At 38.2% G+C, this 24,047-nt stretch overlaps 1 protein-coding gene across 1 annotated transcript in view; it reads left to right on the plus strand.

Moving 5' to 3' along the window:
- LOC133866419 (exocyst complex component SEC6) overlaps positions 1–24,047 on the plus strand; it is a 41,620-nt gene that overhangs the window by 9,864 nt on the left and 7,709 nt on the right. The window contains exons 12-19 of the mRNA XM_062302937.1: positions 8,158–8,213; positions 9,428–9,536; positions 12,725–12,865; positions 13,015–13,194; positions 14,382–14,465; positions 15,177–15,263; positions 16,831–16,875; positions 22,585–22,663. Of these exons, the coding sequence (XP_062158921.1) occupies positions 8,158–8,213; positions 9,428–9,536; positions 12,725–12,865; positions 13,015–13,194; positions 14,382–14,465; positions 15,177–15,263; positions 16,831–16,875; positions 22,585–22,663 (781 nt within the window). The remainder of the gene's footprint in view (positions 1–8,157; positions 8,214–9,427; positions 9,537–12,724; positions 12,866–13,014; positions 13,195–14,381; positions 14,466–15,176; positions 15,264–16,830; positions 16,876–22,584; positions 22,664–24,047) is intronic.

Raw genomic sequence — 24,047 nt, forward strand, 5'->3', positions numbered from 1 at the left:
CCCTCAAATATGAGAGGAATTTTTTTTTTTTAGTGATAGTAAAAAGTGATTGATGTAATATAAAGCAAAAAGAATTTATATTGAAAAGTGTAAAAAATTTGTATTGTAGTGGATTTTTTTTATTTAAATAGTAATAAAAAATTGTTGATGTGATGTAAAAAGTGAAAATAGTTAGAATGTTTTGAAGTTGATGTTTTTTTGGGAGAAGTAAAAAAAAAAAGAGAAGGGGAGGGGAGGGGGTTGCCAAACGGGGCCATTATGTGGGGGAAATAATCAGCAATTGTACTATGGATTAAAAACTTTTTTTTTTTTTGATAAATAATATCTCATTAATAGCTTAGAGGGGCGCAACCCTAATGCTCAAGAAGTGTACAAGATAAACCCCCTAATATGTAGAAGAAGGAGAACAAAAATTCAAAAACTTAGGAAAACTAGAAAATGGCAAACTATTGACGTTGCTATCCATATGTTGAGGGATTTGACCAAAATATTTTTCAGCTATAACACAGAAGTCTCTTGATCTTCAAAGTTCCTTGCATTCCTCTCTCTCTATATACATCATATTAAACACGAAGGAGCCAACCTCCAAACTTCCAAAATATTATGAGTTCCCATTTGCCATCTCCAACTCATCACAAACTCTCTCATCCTTCTAGGCATAACCCAATTAACACCAAACAAATGGAAAAGCGAATTCCATAATTCTCTAGCTATTTTACAATGGAGAATAAGGTGGTCAATAGATTCCCCACTCTTCTTGTACATGTAGCACCAATCCACCACTATGACATTCCGCTTCCTCAAATTATCCAAAGTCAAGATTTTCCCTAATGTCATTGTCCATACAAAGAATACCACTTTCAAAGGAGCCTTAACTCTCCAAATGCTCTTCCTAGGAAAAGGAGAATTTACAGGAGTGGATAACACATGATAGTAGGACTTCATTTCAAACAATGGATTGGAAAACTAACACAGGAGAGTCGGCAAATGTTGAGTTGTCAGACTGTGAATTAATGGCGATGAATATCTTGACAGCGAAGATCAGCGCAAAAATGACAAGAATCGGTAGAATCAAGCGTAATTGTGGTGATATTGCACATTAGACAGTAAATCGGGCATACGTTTGCGGTTTGCTACGAATATTAAAATCGCTTATATGACCCAAATTCAGAAAGCTCTTTTCGGCTCGCATGTCGTGGTTACCAAGCTACGCTTAGTGAGCTTCGTTTTGGGCCCAAAATCCATTGTTTTCCCCTCCCAATAAGTATTCTAAGTTGTTTTTTGCCATTTTAGGAAATATTTCTTTTCTAGTTTTGGTAGGGATTTTATTTCCGAATTTCGCTAGATATTTGGTAGAAGCTCTATTTTAGTACGCAATTTGATTTGATGTAATAATTAGACTTTTGTCGTTTTTTGGCAAAAAGTCGGTTTGCTTCCGCTATATAAGCCCGGTTTGTGGGCTTAGTTCTTCATTCCGATTTGAATAAGAATTTCAGTATTTTTAGAGTTATTCTCTGTTTTCTTTGGGAAGGTTAGGGTTATTCTCTTCCCTATTATTATTTTTTTTTTTTTCTCTCTTCTTGGATTACCTTTCTTTTTCAATTTTCAGTTTTTGTTTACTATCGCATGCTATTAGAACATAGCTTTGCTCGACGTTAGTTGGTATCAGAGGTTAGTGTCTTCTTATTAGTGAATTTCGTTCATTTTCCATGGCTAGTGATTGTGGTCGGTGTGGACAAGTTCCAAATGAGGAAGTCCCTACCGAGAACGCAGTATACAAGACGTAATGATTGAAGACTTGCATAGGTAGGTTGCGGAGTTAACCCAACATATGACAGCGCAAAACGTGGATGATCTGCAATGAATGATCATAATTTAGAATCTAGCTTCGAGAATGTGTATCACAATCTTGTTCTAGGTTAGGAACATCATGGTTGGGATGAGAGATATGGAGACTTAAGCTTCAAAGTTGAGCTTCCAGAAATTTCTGGCACTCTGCAGGCCGAAGGATTCATTGATTTGTTGCACAATTAGAGCGGAACTTTGATTACAAAGAGGCCCAAATCGCATGAAGGTGAAACTTGTCGCTATCAAATTGAAGGGATGAGCATCTGATTAGTGGGAGCAATTGAAGCAGTCGCAAGACAGACAAGGCAAGCCCAAAATTTGCAATTGGAAAAAGATGAAGAAGATGAAGAGCCATTTTTTACCCTTTGGATACACTCAAACGTTCTAGAGGGTTCACACATTGAGGCAAGATGCGAGGTTGGTTGATGATTATATAGAATAATTCTACCAGTTAATTGCTCGGAAAGACCTACCTAAGACTAATGAGCAGTTGGTGATGCTGTACCTGTGTAACACCCTGGTCTCATATTAGGAAGATGAGTAACCCACATAAAGTGGGTGGTTTATAAAGAAACTTATGGGTACTAAGTCCCACAATGCTTATTTACTAGGTGAAATTAGGCTGTATAAGTGATTCTAGGGAAGCTCCAAATTTATTAGTCCTTTTGGGGTGATAGGTCAAATGTGGTTAGTACTTTTCTTGAGTTTTATAAATGGTATTAGAGCCACCTAGTAACGGCATGTGGTACTGGAGCACTGCATGATGTGGCCTTGACGAGAACGTTAGGGGTTTAAAGGGGGAAGATTGTAACACCTTGATCCTATATTAGGATGATGAATAACCCACATAGAGTTGGTTGTTTATAAAGACACTCATAGTGTTAAGTTCCACATTGCTTAGTTATTAAGTGAAACTGGACTTTGTAAGTGATTGTAGGGAAGCTCCAAATTGACTAGTCCTTTAAGGGTGATAGTGCAGATGCGGCTAGCGTTTTTTCTGTGTCATTACAACCTATGTGATTTGTGACAGTCTCTGCAAGACATCTTTATTCTCTACTCCCTCTAGACGATTTTAGAAGCCTACCAACGTGCTCTAACTGTGGAGAAGAAGCAAGCCAGGAGCTATATCAGATTTGCACCGAGGAGATATCAAAATGCACGAGGTATCCGTCCTCAGGAGCCTTGTCCTACCTCTCAGCCTGCAAAAGGTCAGAGTTCCAACTCTAACATCTGTTGTTTCAGATGTGAGGAGCTCAGTTATCGATCACCAGATTCCCAAAAAGCTGCTAGTAGAACAAGCTAGAATATCTTGATTATAGATGAGATAATAGAGGAGGAAGTCGACATCGGAGATCTTGTTTATGATGATGGCAATGGCAAGGAGATTCTGTATGGAGATGGGAATGAGACCCTTGTGGTCACAAAAAGCTTGCTGGCTCCCAAAGATGACTCTTGAAAAAATTGGTTGAGAACCAATATTTTTCATACCACTCGCATGATCGTGGAACAGGTGTTCAAGGTTATTATTGATGGTGGCAGTTGTGAGAATATGGTGTTCGGGGAGGCAATTAAGAAGCTTTAGCTAAAGATTGATCGCCATCCAAAACCATACAAGTTGTCTTGGTTGAAAAAGGGAAGTGAAGTAACAATAGATCGGAGATGTTTAGTTTCTTTTTCAATTGGCCGAAAATATTTCGATAATGCTTGGTGCGATGTAGTGTCTATAGATGCATGTCATTTACTACTAGGCAAGACTTGGCAGTATGTCCAGAACATTGTCCATGATGGTGACAAAATACCTACACTTTGAGCATCAAGAAAAGGTGGTGTTAGCACTTTGGAGAGGAGGAGCCATTTTTGTACTAGTTACCGAGAAGGACATCAATCTCCTGTCCATGTCCTAGTCCCTAGAAGCAGAAGAAGGAGATGGTGATGTGCTGATAGAGATACAAGAAGTGCTGTCAGAGTTTGATGACCTACCCCTAGGCTTGCCGCCAATGAGAGATATACAACCCGGATTGCCTTGGCATTGGAGGAGTATTGAGCCAAGAGGAGTGTCCAATTGCCTTTCTCGATGAGAATCTTTCAGGGTCCAAGAAGAATTATTCCACCTATGATCTGGAGTTTTACGCCATTGTGCAGACATTGAAACATTGGCGTCATTACCTAGTATACAAGGAGTTCATCCTAATCATCGATCATGAGGCCTTGAATTACATTAATGGCCAACAAAAGCTCAATCGCAAACACGCAAGTTGGTTGCCTACCTTCAGGAGTTTACTTTCTCATTGAGGCACCTATCAAGGAGCTTTGAATCGAGTTGCAGATGCCTTAAGTAGGCATGTAGTACTTCTCACCACCATGCATGCCAAAGTTGTGGGTTTTGACACCTTTCGGGAGTTACACTCCATTGCCGGTGTCTGATGCCCCTTAGCTCGACGTCATCATGGATTTTGTTATGGGACTACCTTGCACTCAGAGGAGCATAGATTCTATCCTTGTGGTGGTAGATTGACTCTCCAAGATGACCCATTTTGTAGCTTGTCTGAAGACAATAAATGCCATCTGGATTACTCACCTTTATTTTCGGGAGATTGTCTTTATGCATGAAGTTACTAGATCCATTACCACAGACCACAACACGAAGTTCATGAGCCATTTTTGGAATGGTCTATGGGAAAAGATGTGGACCAAGCTTAATTTCAGCAGTGCCTACCACCCCAAAATGGATGGTCAGACAAATATGGTGAATTGAAGTTTGGGCAATCTTTGGAGAAGTTTAGCAGGAAATAAGCCAAAATAGTGGGACCTAGCTTTATCACAGGCAGAGTTTGCTTAGAACCATTCCAAGAGCAAAACTACTCAGTTGAGCCTGGGTAAAACTTGTCGGGAATACTGGATCGTGCACCCATTCCCTATATTGGTTGTTTGAGCATTAAGGATGATGAGATGGCGGATTATCTTCTAGGAGTTCATTACCAAGTAAAGAAAGCTATAGAAGACAACAACACCAAGTACAAAGCACAGTTTGACAGCCACCGACGCAAGGTAGCTTTTGAGGTTGGTGATTTGGTTTGGACTGTACTCACATGTGTTCGTTTTCCTGTTGGTGAGTATAATAAGCTACAAGAGAGGAAGATTGCGCCTTCCAAATCACTTGAAGACCTCTGATGTGTCCAAGGTGAAGCACTTGATTCCCTGTTTTGTTGATGCTGATGGAGACGGCGTGAACTCAAGGTTGAGTTCTTTTCAACCTTGGGAGACTAATGCAGGAGACTAGGCAGATGTTGTGTTGTTAGATTTTGAATTAATAGCGTTGGAATATCTTGATAGTTATTAGAGCATGAATGGCAAGAATTGTAGAATTGGGTATACTTGGGGCAAAATTACGCATTAGGCAGTAAATTAAGCATAACTTTTGCTACGAGTATCAAAATTGCGCATATGACCCCAATTCAGAAAGCTCTTTTCGACTCGCATTCACCAATCTAAACTAAGTGAGCGTCGTTTCAGGCCCAAAATCCACTTTTTCCCTCTGAATCACTATTTTAAGTTCTTTTTTTGCCATTTTAGAAAATATTGCTTTTCTTGTTTTGTTAGGGACTCTATTTTTGGATTTCATCATTTTTTTTTTTTGCAGAATCCCTATTTTAGTACGCAGCTTGACTTTTTTTTTTTTTTGATAAGTAAGAGGAATATCATTAAAAAGAAAAGCAAAGCACAAACAAGTACATCGGGAGTATACAAGAAAAGCGACTAGGGCGTAGAAGAAAAAAAACAAGAAAATCATGAAAGCTAATCACTAAGAGAGCTAGGAACGCACCAGTCCAAGAGAACAAAGAATAAAAAAAGAAAGTTCTGAGCTCCTCAATCGTTCTTTCTTTGTCCTCAAAGTTTCTTTCATTCCGTTCCTTCTACAAGCACTAAAAAAGGCAAGAAGGAACCATCTTCCACACTATTGCACTCCGAGAGCGACCACCCGTCTACCAACAAGCGAATAAATCGACCACCCGAAGAGGCATAACCCAAGAAAAACTGTAGCGGCTGAATGGCATTCCATAAGGCATCAGCAACCTCACAATGGAAAAGAAGGTGGTCCACAGACTCCCCATTAATTTTGCACAAACAACACCTCACCTATTAATCACAATAATATGCCTCTTTCTAAGATTGTCTAAGGTAAGGATCTTCCTTAGTACCGCCGACCAAGCAAAGAAAGCCACTTTCAAGGGAACTTTGGTCCGCCAAATACTTTTTCAGGGGAAAGAAACTTCCTCTTTGCAAGCAAGGACCTTATAGAAAGAACTAACATCAAACTTCCCTATGTAAGAAGGAGTCCACCAAAGCTTGTCATCCCCTTCACTCCTCACTCTTATGGAGTACAACAAGGTGAAGAAGGAAGCCAAGACTTCCACCTCCCAGTCGTGGGCTGCTCGAATAAAGCTTATGTCCCACTGAAGGGAACCACTCCCTGGAACCAAGTGAGCTGCAACAAGTGTATCCTTGTCACGGGCATTGCCATATAAAACTGGGAAAGCTTCCTTGAGAGTCATCTCTCCACATCACACATCATACAAAAATCTGATCCTGGACCCATGTCCTAAGATAAATCTGGTATGACTACAAAACAAACTCCACCCCTTCCTAATATTCTTCCAAAGCGCCACTCCATGAGACCCAGGGGGATCTAAGGAGCACCACCCATCCCGCAAACCACCATACTTAGCATCCGCAATAAGTTTCCTTTGAGAATGTTAAGAGTTATTCTCTTTCCTATTTGTTTTCTTTGAGAATGTTAAGAGTTATTCTCTTTCCTATTCATTATTTTTTTCTCTTCCTGGATTACCTTTCATCTTCAATTTTCAGTTTTTGTTTACCATCACACACTGTCTGAACAATTCTAGTACTGCTGGGCACAAAAAACTTACCGAAGAAAAGTGTCAGTCAAATGATTTTTCTTGGACATACAAAATTTTTGGTTGCATTATTACGTTTCATAGTTTGATTCTTACTCGCTGGCAAATAAAAGTGAGAAGATGATAATCTAACAAATGCGAATGATTTTGACTGAATGTTATATAACATGCATATGGTAAACTATATATAATGCTATAGAAGAGTGTGACTAGAAGTAAATTTAGTTTGATATTCGTCCAAGCCTAAGTTTCTTAGAGAAAACAAAGTACAACCTCTTTAGGGTGCTGAGACAAGCAAAATCCTAGAGTTCTTAGAGAACTAATAAGCTGTGGACAGAGTTTTGATAGTAAAAAGATAAGTTGTCTTACAATGACATGATAATTTTCTATAATTAAACCTGTTAAATTGTGATTTAGGAATTACAGTTTTAGCTCAGTTTAAAATTCTTAATGCAAAAATGGCTTGAACCCTTTTGTTTTTTTCCCAAATGAAGGTGGAGATCTACTATCTCGATTATATGGATACCATTTATCTGTTCAACCATGCTTTATTTTTTGGTAGCTTGGTTGCTAACCAGACTAATGGTAGTATGATTGTTTTTTTCCCTATTTGTCGCAGAAAATGCAAGCATGACCCTATTCATAAACAATTTGCATAAAATCAGATGTAATCTTATCGCCTTTTGTTTATCTTTTCTTCTTTTGATTGGTAAGTTACTCATGCACTTGGTGGGTACTGTACTCACGATCTTACCCTTCATCCTTTGCTTATAGAAAGAGGAAGTGCATTTGAGTTAGTGACCACCAGTTACTTTTTCTGTTATTTAGAGAGAAAGTTGACTTAACATGTGTTTATCAGGATGGAACAATTTCTGGAGAAAGTTTTAGTTTTCTTGAAGATGTGAGGTGTTACTATATTGTTTCTAATCCAACATGTATTTTATTATTAAGAGTTGCTTTGAGTTTTTTACGTTTACCAAGAAAAATAGGTTAAACATGTAAGACCTCCCATGTTATTGAATCTATTGTATTTCTTCTTCGTTTCTCATGGTTGGTGACTGTTTAATCATTTTCTGCTAATTGTTCTTGTAGGATAGGCACTTTTGTATACCTTCTCTGTACTTGTGCCTCTCTCTCTCTCTCTCTCTCTCAAATGAGTTCTTTTACATATAATTAAATATCAATGTAGTTTCATGACATTGCTTTTCTTTTACATATAATTAAATATCAATGTAGTTTCATGACATTGCTTTTCTTTTACATATAATTAAATATCAATGTAGTTTCATGACATTGCTTTTCACATGCTCATAATATTCAAAATGCTTATTTCTAGTGCTACCCGATTTAGATTTCATTCATAATGTTTGGTAGTTTCTTTTTCAACATTCAGATTGGTGAAGAGCTTGGAGATATTTATGACTATGTCGCTCCTTGTTTTCCTCCAAGGTTAGGACTATGTCAAATCTACCATTCCTTTTTTCCTTTTTCTTTTTTTTTTTTTTTTTTTTTTTTTTTTTTTTTTCTGACTCCTCTTGATTTCCAGTAAGCTTTCAGTTAATGTATTTATCTGTCTCTTGATTTAAGGGTTGTCATTAAGATTAACTTTTTGCTACATTAGCTTTTCACCTTCATTACTCCTTTAAAATGTACTGTAGGATGTTTTAGTCTTTTTACTTGAACATCCTTGATTTTATATCTGTTGTATCCTTAGGCATATATCATTAACTTTTACTAAGTTTCTTGGTGTTAGTAATACTTAGATGCCAAACTATTGGCTTCCATGTTGGCTAACCTGGTAGTTGATGACTCAGCTCTCCAAAGGTGATTCTCGCCTTAACTTTCTGTTCGACCCGCTTAAGGGCTCTCTTGTATACTTCCCGTGTATAAGGGTTGCGCCCCTTAGCGCTTTTCAATAAATTGCTATTACCTATCAAAAAAAAAAAAAAAAAAAGGTGATTCTCGCCCAGAGGGAAGGCTTAAGAAAGACCTTTTGGGGTTTTTTTTAGCATCTAAGGCCCTCGGTTGATCTGAATTCCATATCTAAGAATAATTAAATTCAGAAGAGTGTACAAATGGAAATCCAAGCAGCGTTATTTTCTAAAAATTCACCTTCAGCAAAGCGTTACAGTCTGTTTCCTTGAACACTTAAAAAAGGCTGCAGTCTGAAAATTTCTGGAGTAATATAAGAATGAAGGTTCCTACAGCTTGTTCCCTCTTATCAGTTTGTTTTCCTTAAAAAAAAAAATTCATCTTAGTGGCCATGCACCTAAGATACAATCTCATACTACTGAGTTCAAAATGGTAGTAGGTTGCAGTTTCATAATTTGAAAAGAAAAACGGATTGTCTTTGTCAGTGGTGCTTATTTTATATTTCGGTTCCATAGGCTTCTGGTAATTATAAGGTATACTCTGGTGCTGCATGTGTGGGCCAAAGGGCAAAGCCGAATTGTTGCTCTTACAAGCAAGGTTCTAGTTGATTTGAAGGGTTGATCCGGGTAGCACTGTCATTCTTTAGTGCACGTATGTGTGTGTGTGTGTTCATGTGGGTGATTGATCGTGTGATGTCTGCATACTTCAGTTAAACTTGCGAAACTAACTTTTTGTGGATTATCTTCCATGGAAATGTTTTACTTGTACTGATTCAGTCTTCTATGCTGCAGATATGAGATATTCCACCTCATGGTAAATCTGTATACTGAGAGGTTTATTCAGATGCTTAGACTGCTCAGTGACAGGGCGAATGAGCTAACAAATATAGAGATTTTGAAGGTATTTTTGCTCAATCCATGAGTTGCAAACAACTCATCTTATTTTTGCAAACAGGCCTTGCAGAAGTAAACTGGCCATGTATACTATATAGCACACCATTTGCAAGTTGACTGGTGCCAATATGTATCACTATAGCTAGACTTACACTTTGAATTCTAAAGGCATCTTTCTTTTTCTTTTTTTTTTATAAGTAAATTTTTTTTTATTAAAAAGCGTAAGGCACCCCTAAGTACACATGGAATATACAAAGGAATAACCCAACCAGCCCACAAAACAAAACCCAAAAAACCCATCAACACCCAAATTCCACAAGAAACCCAAAACCCAAAAACAACAGAAATCCCCGAATACACTTTTGTCATCTAGTTTGGGAAAATACACTTTTGTCACCATCATACAAATATTGTTAGTTATGCCAAGAAAAGTGGTATTTGTTAGCACTTCCACTGTCTACCAAGTGATGAATGAGCATCTTTGTTCATAATGCTGCTGGTTGAATTGATGATAACTGTAATTATTGGTCCCTAGAGGCCATTCATACTGCTCTACCCCCAAGTGATTATCTCACTAGACGAGTGCTCTACTCTAGAATGATTGCATATCAGATGTGACACTTTTTGTAGAAGTGATTTGTTAATTCACTAGTCGCATGAGCCACAACCCTATACTTTGCCTTTGCACCAGATCGAGCAATCACTTTCTGTTTCTTGCTCTTCCAAATAACAAGGTTACCTCCCAAGAATGTATAATACCCAGTAGTAGATTTTTAGTCTGAAGGGCATGTGCCCAATCTGCATCAGTGAATCCTTCTATCTTGAGATGTGCATTCTTCCTATACAGAATATTCTAGTTACTATTACAGCTATAAGAGGATACCTAGCCTTCTTCTAGAAACTACATACTATACCACACACTCTAACACTGCCCCTCAAGCTGGGACATATATATATCATGTAAGCACAGCTTTAAACAAATAAATTCTAATCGACCATGAAAAAGAGACTTTGTAAACACTTCAACAAGTTTATCTCCAGATTTCACAAAAGGAGTAGAAATATCTCCGCTCAATATATATATTTTTTTTGATAATAATCAAAATATCATTAAAAGCGCAAAGCACAACCTAGATACACAAGAAGTATACAAGAGAAATGCCTAACTAGAATGAGAAAAAAGAACAAGAAAATCATTAAAACTAATCACCATGGGAGCTAAAAACACAGCTGTCCAAGTATAAAGAGAATAAAAAAAGGATTTGAGCTCCTCCAACTTCTTCTCTCAGTCTTCGAAATTTTCGATCGTTTCTTTCCCTCCAATGGCACCACAAAAGGCAAGAGGGCACCATCTTCCATACGACAGCACTCTGAGAGTGCCCATCCATCCACTAGCAAACAAACAAATCAACCACCTGACTATGCATAACCCAGGACAGCCCAAAGCGATTGAAAAAAGCATTCCATGAGGCGCAAGCAACCTGACAATGGAGAAGAAGATGGTCCACATACTCCTCATTCCTCTTGCACATGCAGCAAATTATCTCGAATGAAATGACAATCAACTTCAATGTGCTTTGTTCTCTTAGAGAACACTAGCTTACAAGCAATGTGCAAAGCAGCTTGATTATCGCAATATAGAGAACTAGGTGGTTGGAATCCCCCCCTCCCCTCTCCCAAACAAATAAAGAAAATTTAGTTAATTTCCTCCATCGTCTTCCTTCAGGCACAGTTCTAATATCATTTATCCCCATTTTACCCCTCCCTCCCCTCTTCTATCCTCCTCCATAAACAAAAAAAAAAAACCCCAAATTATACTTTCCAAAATATGACCGAGGTCCTTAGGTTTAGAATTTCTTGGCATGGTTTAAGCTTGAATAACAAGAGGAGAGGGAAAGAAAAAAAAAATTAAAAAAAAAAAAAAGAGAAAAAAAAGGAGAGGGAAAGAAAAAAATTATATATATAAAAAAAGGACGAACTAGAAGGGTTTGTTTTTGTTCCTTTGGTGAAATGGTGGGATTCAGATTCAGCATCAGACTAGTGTTGGGGCCCAATGGTGTCGTTTTGGGCGCCAGTGTGAATCAGTATGTGACAGCGTTGCTGTTCGTTGGATATCTTGACGTGAACATCATGGACTTGCGTCTCTATGATCTGTTCAACCAGGCTGGTCAGGTTGTGTCGGGGGGGTCTGCAGGGTCGTGAGCACCAGGAGATCTCTCAATTACAGCTGTCAACTATAGTAACTCTCAGGATGCAGTGAGGGCACTAATGTTAGAATATATGGAAAATATATTATATTTTCCGTATATTCCTTATTTGGTTGATATTGTAATATTCTCTATTTACGGTGAATTGTAATCAAATCATGGGGATTTGATTACCATATTAGTATTTACTCTGAACCCTATAAATAGGGACTTTTGTATTGTAGACATGACAAGTTAATAAGATCACAATGTAGCCCTTTGGGCTTTACCCTGTGGACGTTGGTCATAGACCGAACCACATAAATCCCCTATCTCTTTTCTCTGTCTTGCTTCCGTTATTATTCCAATTATTATTCAGTCCAATTTGACAACTAAATGTACTGAACTTCACTCCACTGAACAACAAGCCCATCAGAATCATTTGTTCTCATCAGGACCCCAGTATTCACAGTAATGAGACTGCGAATATATTCATCAAGAATCTGGAGAAGGAAATTCACCACAAAGCGTTACACGATGCATTTTCTTCTTTTGGAAATATTCTCCCTTGCAAGATAGCTTTGATACCATGTTTATTTTTTGATAGGCAAGTAGATTAATTTATAAAAATCATAAAAGCGCCCTTAAGCATAGAGGAAGTACACCTGCAAAACCCAAAAAAAGAGACCCAAACACCCCAATAGGAGCCAGCCCACAAAACTCGGAGACCATGTTAAATTACTACTTATCCCAAAAGCTTAAGCTGGCAGGAAATTGTGGATTTAATCATTTCACTAATATTCTAATATGACATACTAAATTACTTGGGTGGAAAAATGGTTTCAGTATTTTGCTTTGAACCTCAGTTCTCTTGGACATAGGATTTATATTGTTACTTACTGAAGCATATTTCATTTATGACTTTTTTAGGTATATAATGTAATGCATATTACCTTAAGAATTTCTTATTTCCTTCTTTCTATTTCTCTTTGTTATTTCTCGCAACTAGGTAACTGGTTGGGTGGTTGAATACCAAGATAATCTGGTTGGGCTTGGGGTTGATGAGTCTTTGGCTCAAGTTTGTTCTGAGAGTGGTGCCATGGATCCCCTCATGAATTCATACGTAGAGAGAATGCAAGCTACAACAAGGGTAATTATATGCCTACTTTGTCAATCTGGTGCTCATATTTGGTAAATAATAACATTGTTTAAATCACCTCTTTCTATGTCTCTCTCTCTCTCTTGGTGAGGTAGTTCACTTCTCTCATTTATTGCATTTTTACTGATTCTATTTTCTAGAAATGGTACTTGAATATCTTGGAGGCTGATAAGGTACAGCCACCAAAAAAAACAGAAGATGGAAAGCTGTATACACCAGCTGCTGTTGATTTATTCAGGATCCTAGGAGAGCAGGTGCAAATTGTTCGGGATAATAGCACTGATGTCATGCTATACCGAATTGCTTTGGCAATCATTAAGGTAAGTTAAGCTCAACTTTCATTAGACATAATTGATATACTTTAGTTACTTCAAGAATTGTATTCTAACTCCCAGAGTAAAAAAGAAATTTAGAGATCTTTCACAAAATTTAAGAAATATAAATTGTGCATGGAACAATTTTTGTGTTCAATTTTCTGCATGTTCATGGTTGTGGCAACCAGAAGTAGGCAGCAGCCATTGCATGCTTGGACAAAACACCACCCCTTTGGAGGCCAAAGGCAACCAAGAGTAGAGATGGTGAGAGACCACACCCCCTTTGCACAGATGTCTCATCTGCTTATTTTGAAAAACTTAACCCAGAAAAACCAAACTTAGGATTAGGGTGCATATGCGTATTACTTTTATGGTTAGCTAAGTGCTGGATATCTTTTAGAGGTAGTTTCCTAGATTTACATAAATAGCAAGTTATTTGCGATGAAACTATGTAATTATGAAGTTACTTTGAGGTGAAGAAAGATGGCAGTCTCTAGCTGGAAGCTGCCGGCTTTGAAGTAGCTTATGAGTTGTTCAAGTTGTTTTTCATTCTGAAGTGTGAATACTTCCTCTGGAAGTAATCATTGCTATTAAAATGTGTAATCTATTTTCTTTTTGAGGGTATGAAAATGGCGTTGAGCTTAGAGTTTAGCTTGGAATTCTCTCTCTTCCCCCCCCCCCCCCCTGGTCTCTACCTGTCTATCTACTCTCTCTCTCTCGCTGATATTGTGAGCAATGTTTTCCTTCCTGCTTCCTGAAATTCTCAGCATTCTCGTCACATATTCTTCCTAATCTGATTTCCAACAAAATCAGATTATTTCCCCTCTACATGTCCAACCTAAGGTTCTATTCCTAGTTTCTAAATCCTACCGACTTGATTTTGAGCACATTCCTAGTAAGACAGCCCCTTAACCACACCAATTCTAAGCCTGTCGTGCATCATGTGGGATTTCTGCTGACATCACACGCCAAGTTACTATGTTTAACTGTGAATATGTTTGATTGTTGATATGTCTTATTTTTCTCTTGATGATCATGTCAAGCTTATGTATTTCTTTACCGTGGGTTTGTGTTATCTTATCCAATTATTATCTCCAGAAATCATAGTAAATAATTTGAGGCATTGATGTATGATTTTTTCTCTTTTGGGTTTTTCTCCCGGTACTTGGACCTCACATGTTGTCTTGCTTCAGGTGATGATTGATTTTCAAGCCGCTGAGAGGCAGAGGCTTGAAGAACCTGCTTCTGAAATTGGTCTGGAACCTTTGTGTGCAATGGTTTGTGAATCATTTGACCATGTAGCTTGAAACGTTCTTTGGTGCTTGCTGGAAATTAAGTGTGTTTGGTAAAGTTTTTGAAAAGTGTGTTTTTGTATTGTGTATTGAAAAGAGTTTTTGAAGAGGTGGAAATTGAGAAATGTTGTCAATGGGGGTCATATTTGAAAAGTATCGTTTGTGGGGTCTATAGAAGAAAATTGTTTGGTAAACTTTTTGGTGTTTCTAAAAAGCAAAAATTTGGGAAGTGTTTTTTTAGGCAAAAAATTAGGACCACTTATGTCCTATTGGGGTGGCCACACTACCACCCATGACCATTTATGTGCTATTCGGGTGACCGTGCGGCCATCTCTATCCTTTTGGGTTGTTGGGGTCGCCACGCAGCCACCCGCTATTCTCCGTTGGGAGTAACCGCATGGCTACTTCTTTATTATTATTTTTTTTTTTTTCATAAGTAGCAAGTCAGCCTTTACACGTGAAAAAGTATGTATTTTCTCAAAATATTCCTATAGGAAGGTGTGGGAAGTTTTCTAAAAAGTGTGTTGGATTTTGTTTTTTTAAAAGTGTTTCATTTGGCAACTATTTTATGAAAATTTGTGTTTGAAAAAAACTTTACAAATACGTTACATAAATATGTCCTAAATTGTTATACATTTCTGCTATCAACATTGTGTACAGATAAATAATAATCTCTGCTATTGACTTTGTATACAGGTTAACAACAATCTGCGCTGCTATGATCTTGCAATGGAGCTAAGTATTAGCACCACAGAAGCTCTTCCACAAAACTATGCCGAGCAGGTTATATTATTATTATCAATCTGACTTCTTTTTTCTTCCTCTTCATCATCATCGTCTTCCTTTCTTTCTATTCTCCTTTTATTTTTAAAACAAACTTGTGATAATAAGCCAAAATGGAGGGTAGCCCTCCCACTCCCCTAATCCTTCCCCCTAACAGGTTGAACCTAAAATCTTTCCTAAAGCCGCTGTCCGTTGATCACCTTCTTCTTAGGCGTGGTATTGTGGTGTGTTATGTGAAAAAATCATGGGGAATCCGTTGATCACCTTCTTCTTCATTGTGATGTCGCACGGGTTGTTTGGAGTTCTTTTTATAGCTTGTTCGGGATGGAGTGGGTTATGCCTAGTAGTGTCTTGGATTTATCGATTGCTTGGAGCACTTTGTTGGGTCGTTGTCCTGTTCTCCGTTTTTTGAAGCAAGTTCCTTCATGTGTTTTGTGGGGCTTGTGGCGTGAGAGAAATTCTAGGCTTTTTGAGGATATGGAGGTTTCGGTTGGAGCTCTTTGTAGAAATGTGCTTAAAATGTTATATCTTTGGGTGTCGGCGCATAGCTCGGGTAGTATGTTGTTTGCTGATTTTTTACTTGTTCGTTTCTTTCCTCTGTTTAGGGGCTCTTTTGTATACTTCATGTGTACTAGAGTTGCGCCCCTCTGCGCTTTTTAATGAATTCTTACTTATCAAAAAAAAAAAACAGGTTGAACCTAAGACCTCCACCTTATTTGTTGTTGTTGCTACTTTTTTTTTTTTTTTTTTTTTTTTTTTTTTTTTTTTTTTTTTTTTCTGTGTGTGTGTTTGTATTGTTGACACTACTCCTCACCAAGCTAATCAGGCTAAAATTTCTGATATTCTTGCCCCCTTCTTCTTTGTCACCAAGATGAGGAATGAGTAATTCAAAGACTACTCAAACATACAAGTCCCATTGAATTCCTGAAGAGAAATTCATATCATCTCCCTCACCTTCCTCCTACAGTGCTGCCAGTAAATTCAATAAACACCTTTCTCAAAGAAATAGCTCCTATAACCTTTATTTAGTATCTCCTCAAGCCATAATTTATTCTTTATATACATATATAAGTAAAAAACAAGTTCATTAAAAGTGCAAAGGGCACAACTCAAGTACGCAGGAAGTATACAAGAGAAAAACACCCAGCAAATCAGGAACGAGAAAAAAGAGCACAAAAATCTTCAAAGCTAGACCATAATTTATTCTACAAACCGTAAAGCTTTTCCTTCCCATAATAAACCTTTAAATATTGTAAAGCCCACCACGAAGCCCATGTAGATAGATTCTTTAAGTCTGTCCCTTGTCAGATTCATTGGGGACTGAATCCCCCTCGAAAATCATACTTTCTGAGTTATTGTGTAGATTATGTTTTATGCTTCTGTCTTGATGTTAGTTTTGCATTTCGACTCTTGCGCCTGTTGTATGCATCATCATCATCCCCTGCAACTATCTTGTTTTGCTTTCTTATCTTTTCGCATTGCCTTGAAGTTTATATGTTAAGAACATTAAATATACATGGTTGGCATTTTTCCATTGTTAAAATTGGTGTTCCTATTTCATTTATAGGTTAATTTTGAAGACACTTGCAAGGGTTTCCTAGAGGTTGCAAAGGTATTATCAACTTTGAAGGTTTTCATGTTATGTTTTTTGGTGTATTTTCCTCAAATTTTATGTGGATTACGAACTACATACTGTATCTGCACTATTCTTTAACAGCATGATCCAGTTACATGCTTTGTCATTTAATTAAAACTTCCATGTGCATTGTACTTGCTGACTTGCTGAAAAGTTTGGAATTTATGTTATTAATGTGTTTATAGAATTTATCTCACTGGTTCATGATCTTCTGGACTTTTTGGAGAATTTAATTGCTTTTTACTATTAACTTAACTAAGCCTTAATTCCAATTAATTGGATCATTTACATGGATATATAAACACCATTCAGCCTTAGGTAGGATAATTGGGACCATGTCCCTATTTACCTTTCTGAAAACAATGTTTGTATACCTTCTATTGATGTCATTTTTTGCTGAAGTTTTTTCTTTTTCACTCCTTCCATATTAATCTAAATACTTGCTTGCACAGACGTGTGTAGGTCTCTGTTGCATATGTCCAAAGCATCTAAAATGACTCCCCCTCATTTTGTCCTTGTTTTGTGCCACCTACACCTTTTCATGAATAACTTCATTTCTCATCCTATCTTTCCTAATGTTGTCACGCGTGGACTATGGTATTTTGGTGACGGTTCCATATTAAGTTATTTCAGTTAGAGTTCATTGGCTCCACAATGTTCATCTTTTTTACTGCATCCTTAGCTTCTGTTATCCTAATTTGTCCCCCAAATCTATGATTTTGGTTCTCAATGGGAATACTACCTAAATTCCTTGCATGACTTCCATTGAATAATTTATGAAAGAATGTCCATACTTGACCTATCTTTCACTAGAAACTTCTTTGATCTTCATCTTTGATGCTCTTTTTTTTCCCCTTCTTTGATCTTCAGTCATGCCTCTATGTAGGTTTCTATAATTTTCTTTTTCTTTTTCTTTTTATTTTGATGGCTCTTGGAACTTCCTCATTCAACCGCCAAGTTCCTTAGATGGTGGCCATTTCCCCTTGACAATGTTTGTTCAGAGATGTGTGGTGCAGAACTGTCCGTCTCTTCTGTTCCTTCTCTCTCAGGGGCCTCTGAGTTGGGGAAGAAGATTCATTCTTCCCCCTCCCCCTTGCTACATAGTCGCCCGTTTCAGCAATATTTCAGGAGGGCTAGGGAGCTCAGGGCAGGGCATTCTATGTTATGGAATGATGGGTTTCTTTCTGACTCTTTGGAAGCCTCAAAGCTGTCCGCAGAACTTGTTCTTTTTAAGGATACGGGGGGAGAGTTTCATGCGAAAAAGAAGACAGAATCTCCAGCGAAAAAGGGTCTTTTTAGGAAGGGATTTCTTAATCTCCCCCCGATTGTTTCTGTCCCCCCCCCATTTTGCCGCGGGAGGTTAAGGACGTCGGGGTGGTTCATCCTTCCTCTCCTCCGAGTGGATGCATCTCTCCTTGTTCCGTTGAGGGAAATGGATTCTCCCATTCTCGAAATTGGCCTGTCGGTTTTGACCACAACGGGGAGATTGTAGTTTGGGAGGAGGTGGAAGATGATTATTGGGATGGATTGCCCTTGGATTGGGCATTGGAAGGGGATTTTGGGGAGGAGGCCTTGGCAATTAGGGATGCCATGGAAGAAGATGATTGTGTGCCAAAAGTCTAAAGGAGAAAGGGAGCTTCTAAATCTACATAGCTCCATCAATTATGGTGATGCTAAAGGTCCCTCTAGGAGTAGGAAAAGCAAGGCACACATGATGTAGGTTTGTGTGCTTTGGTGGGTGGGTGGTGGGTTGTTTTGTTCTTAGTTGGGTGCTATTGTAGTTTGTTTCAGGGTTTTTCTTCGTTTTCGGTGGTTCGGGTCTTATTTGGTTCTTTTTGGGTTTTTGCGGGTTAGCTTTGATTGTTCCTGTGTACTTAGGAGCGCCTTACACTTTCTTTAATAAAGTCCTCTTATTTATAAAAAAAAAAAAAAAAAAAAAAAAAAAAAAAAAAAAAAAAAAAAAACAATGTTTGTTCAGAGGAAGAAGAAGAGGGGAAGAGAAATCCCTTCGCTTGGTAGGAGGGAATGAGGGAGATATTGGAGGAGGGAGTGGGAAGCAAAACCTCTTTGGGCCCACCAAAATCAATCCACCCAAAACTGGGCAGATAGGGCTCTTCCTCCATTTTTTCCATAATTTTACCCTCTCTCAAACCATACGTTTGTCTATGTAGATGAGTGTGTGATTTCTGTGGTTTTGGTGCCTCAGAAAAGGTTAGAATTGTGTAGCTCCTTGATTATCTGCAACACTTTTCAGCATTCAGATGTAATCAGGTATGTGCAAAAGCATTGTCAACTTTTTTGTGTCATTCCTTGGATCTAACCTATGGTAGATCTAAATACATGATAACAATTTTGTCAAAAAAAATTCTTTAGTCTAGGTAGTCCTGCCTTTCTGTCAAGTTCGGATGCACTTGCTTCATGGTTCGGTTGTATCTAACCTGAGTGGGGAAGAGCAAACGCGAGAGCTTTCTTTTTGTTTTGTTCATTTTGCATCTTCCTTTTCTTTGTTGCTTTACAACTATAGAACCTTAACTTTGGTGTTGCAACCTATTAACGCACAACACACTCCTAGTGTGTCTCAATCATTTAAGACTCTAGTGAGTGTGTTGATAAGACTCCCGGTTGATCAACCTCCTAGTGAGTGTTGATAACATAACCGGTTGATAAGGATAAGATTATCTTGAGGAGGCTTACTTGTAATTAGAATTCTGTTTAAGAGTTTGTGTTAGTTTAAAATACTAGAAGCTGAGGCTTATCGTGTAAACTACACTATCTTGTAAATTCTATATATATTGCAATATACACTCACTAGATGAGCAAGCTAGAAAGCCAAATTATTGTGAAACTCTTCATGGTATCAGAGCTCCTATAGACTAACGTCTTTTTTTTCTTTTTTTCCATCATCATCATGTCTAAATCCACGGCTTCTTCTGCCACTTCATCCCCTACTCATTCTGTGAAATAGACCTCCGCAAATCCTTCTTCTTCCAATGTTATCTTCACCGTTCCAAATATGAACCACACCTTCAACATCAAACTCTCCAACATCAACTTTCCCAGTTGGAGAACTCAGATTCTGGCTTATGTTAAAGCCCAAGATGCGTATGGATTCCTGGATGGCACTTCTCAGCCTCTAGCCCAGACCATCCCGAATACTAGCATCACTCCTGGTGCCCCTGCAACCATGGCAAATCCGAAATACCTTGCCTGGTGTCAACATGACCAGATGCTGCTTAGTGTGTTGATCTCCACGCTCACCGAACCGCTCGTCATTCATGCCGTAGGCTTTGCAACATCTCACCAACTTTGGACGACCTTCGTCTCCATGTTTGCCTCTCAAGCACGATCTCGTGTTATGCAGATCCACTATCGGCTTGTCACAGCCAAGAAAGGTAACTCTTCTATCACGAAATATTTTCAATCCTTTAAAGCCATGTGTGACAACCTTGCTGCTGCCAGACAGCATCTCAATGACTTTGAAAGCATCTCCTACCTTCTTGCTGGCCTCGGATCAAAGTATGATCCGTTTGTTACATCGATAACCACTTGGTTGGACCCTCTCTCCTTAGATGAAATATATGGTCATCTTCTTGCCCATGAGATGAGGATAGAACACAATCTTTCTTCCACTAAACCTTCACTGCCAATGGCTAATCTTTCTACTCGGGCTCCCATGTCTCGTGGCCGAGGATATCGTGGTCGAGGCCGCAACACTTATCGAGGCAGAGGATCCTCTTCCGATGGCCGTGGCAGAGGCAATTACTTCTCACAAGACCCTGCTACACCTTCTCAGCCAATCTGCCAACTCTGTGGCAAGATTGGTCACACTGCTCCTAGATGTTACCAACGTCCGGATCCCGCTCTAGCTGCACAAACTCCTTCAGCATATCCGAATGCTCAAGCCTATTACTCCTCGCCTTCACTTCCTCCTGAAGAAAACAAGTACCCGGATACTAGTGCCACACATCACATGACAAACAATCTCCAGAATCTGAATCTCTCTTCTGGAGAATACACTGGCCAAGATCAGATTTGCATAGGAAATAGTACAGATTTGCCTATTTCACATTCTGGTTCTGCTTCTTTGTCACTCTCTCATAGTCAACTCCTGCTCAAGCAATTACTTTATGTCCCTAACATATGCAAAAATCTTCTTTCAGTTCATCAATTTGCTCTTGCTAATTCTGTTTTCTTTGAATTTCACTCTTCTTATTTTATTATCAAGGATTGCAAGACCAGGACTCCAATTCACCAAGGCCAACTTAACAATGGCCTCTATCAACTCTTTTTTTTTTATATAAGTACAATGGCCTCTATCAACTCTTTCCTTCGCAAGTGCCTTCATCTCCATCTCAAGCACTCTTTTTTTTTTTTTTTTTTTTTCTTTTTTTTTTTTTTTCTTTTTTTTTTTTCTTTTTTTTTTTAAGTAAGAAAATTTCAGTAAAAAAGCTTAAGGTGCCCCTAAGTGCATAGGAAGTATACACATGAGCAACTCAGCTAGCCCATCTCAAGCACTCGTTGGTATGAGGACTACATCACATCATTGGCACAAACGTTTGGGACATCCAGCCCTTTGGATTGTCAACCTTGTTCTTTCTAAATTTCAGCTTCTAGTTTCAACTAATAAGGCACAATCACCCTGCACTGCCTGTCCTCAGGCCAAGGGTAATCAATTGCCCTTCTCCCGTTCTACTACTACTATCTGTAATCCTTTAGACTTGGTTTATTCGGATGTTTGGGGTCCTTCCCCAACTCTTTCAATAAATGGAAATCGTTTTTATAACCAAGCAAGTTTATAATATAGTTGTATTTATTTAGCCTTGAATGTAGTCATGCAAGGAATTAGGGTGAACTTAGTAATTCTATTGAGTTATGAATCTTAGGTTCGTATGATGAGGTGGGAAAGATAAGGGCTGAAGTTACTTGTTTAAAAGTTAAGGCGACTCTTATGAAGAAAAAAATGAAGATTCATTTAAGATGATTTAGCCATGTGTAATGGGAATTGATTCATGCACCATTGAAAAGATTGATTTATTTCAAATTGATCGGTGGAAGGTGGTAGAGGGCGGCCAAAAAGAATATAAGTAGTGAAGAAGAATATGATAAATAGGGGATGATAGTGAGTATGATTCTATATAGGATAGAATATGAAATGTAATGCATATGGACAGACCCGATTAGTTGAAAAAGATTCATAAAGTTGACTTCAGCCTCCCCTATCTATAGAGACTTCACAGTTTTCTATTAGAACCCCGTGGAGACTACCAGCAGGCCAGCTTACATTTTTTGTGTAAAAAACAGTCTGGTCGCTATGAATATTTAGTTATTTATTTATTTGTATTCTAATGTAAAATATAAACAAGAGAATGAATTTTGGTACACCTCAGAATAATCCATCATAAGATATATTGGCAGCTATGGATTAATTGATTGAATTGAAAATGAGAAACTGTGTGCTTGATTTTGTTGCATTTGAAAGATAAATATAACTATTTTGTAGAGAATCTTTTACCAGATTCATTCAAATCAGTTCAATCTTGAATTTCTCTGTGTAGTTCTTCATGCACCAAAAAGTTGTTCTATCTGCTGTTCTTAGTGTATTAGCATACATCGTAAATCTTGATGTGTATAATGTGTTTGAAATAGTTCATTGAAACTCATCTTTAAATTCAACGTCGATGATAGGAATCTGTGCATCAAACTGTTCGTGTAATATTTGAAGATCCAGGAGTGCAGGAGTTACTCATCAAGCTATACCAGAAAGGTAAGGGATTTTAACCATTTCTTATCTTCCACTTGTGGTTATTATCTTACTATATTTGACGAGCCAGGAGTGCAGGAGCCACTGTTAAGCTTTATCAGAAAGGTGAAATAATTTTTACCCTTAGGGCATGTTTGGTATGCAGGAATAGACCAAGGAATGGAATAGTTATTCTGTTATTTGGTTGTGCCACCATTCCTCCCCTTAACTGAGGAACAGCTATTCCTCTCAAAAAGGTAAGGAATAGCTATTCCCCCAGAAATGGAATAGCCCTAAAAATGTTTTCCCCAAAAAAACCCTTATTTTTTATTTGTTTCTAGGCACAAAAAAAAAAAAATCGTCTTCCATGGGTGGCCGACCACCTCAACAGAAGCACCAGGGGTGGTGCGATCAATTACTCATTCCAACTTATTGTATTCCTTGTAATACTCTATTCCTAAGTAATTATCTTTCCAAGTGTACCAAACGTAACCTTAGTTGTCGGTTTCCAATGAAGGTTCTGTTTGGACTTTTCAAGGTGCTTATAGTCCTGCTAATGATAGAGTTAGATGAGGGCTTTGGGAGCAATTGGTAAGGGTATCTTTATTATGGATCACTATCCGATTCTTTTGCATTATGGGGGTATTCATTGGGGAAAGGATCTTTTTAGGTTCCAAAGCATGTGGCTCAAGGTGAGAAGTTTTTTGGGATATAGTGCACCAGTGGTTTAGCTATCAGTCTCAGAGGGCTCCCGGTTCTGTTTTAGGTAAGAAGCTGAAGGCACTGAAGCAAGATCTTAAAAGTTGGAATAAAAATGTCTTTAGGCGAGTGCATGTTAAGAAATGGGGATTTTTTTTTTTTTTTGGGGGGGGGGGGGGGGGGGGGGGAAGGATTTAGGTTTTTGACCTAGGGGGGGGAACAGAGACTGCCTTCTGATGAGAATATTAGAATAAGAGAATTGAAATCAGAAATCCATTGTCTTGCTGAAATTAAGGAGATTAGGTGGAGACAAGATTCTTGTGCTTTGTGGTTAAGGGCTGTCAACAAGGATACATCAATTTGATGAGGTCTAATTTTTGTCCATTTTGTTGGAGGATAGTGGCTGGGTGATAAAAACTACTAACTTACCTTACTATATTTTGTGATATGCATGATGGGAGAAATTTTGGGAGGGGTGGGATTAATGGTGTAGCAGTGAGGTAAGGGGTGGTAAGGGGTGCACTTAACTCCCCCCCCCCCCCCCCCCCCACAAAGAACATTGAGAATTTCTGACAACATATTAAGCTGGTTCTGCTAATTCTCAAATTTTATGAAGTATAATTTTAGGGATGAAAATTGAATTCATTTCTTACATGATTTATGGTGTGGAAAAGTCCATTGAAACTCTTATTTCTGGAATTTGTTAGAA

Source organism: Alnus glutinosa, chromosome 4, assembly GCF_958979055.1.
Source record: "Alnus glutinosa chromosome 4, dhAlnGlut1.1, whole genome shotgun sequence".
NCBI lineage: Eukaryota > Viridiplantae > Streptophyta > Magnoliopsida > Fagales > Betulaceae > Alnus > Alnus glutinosa.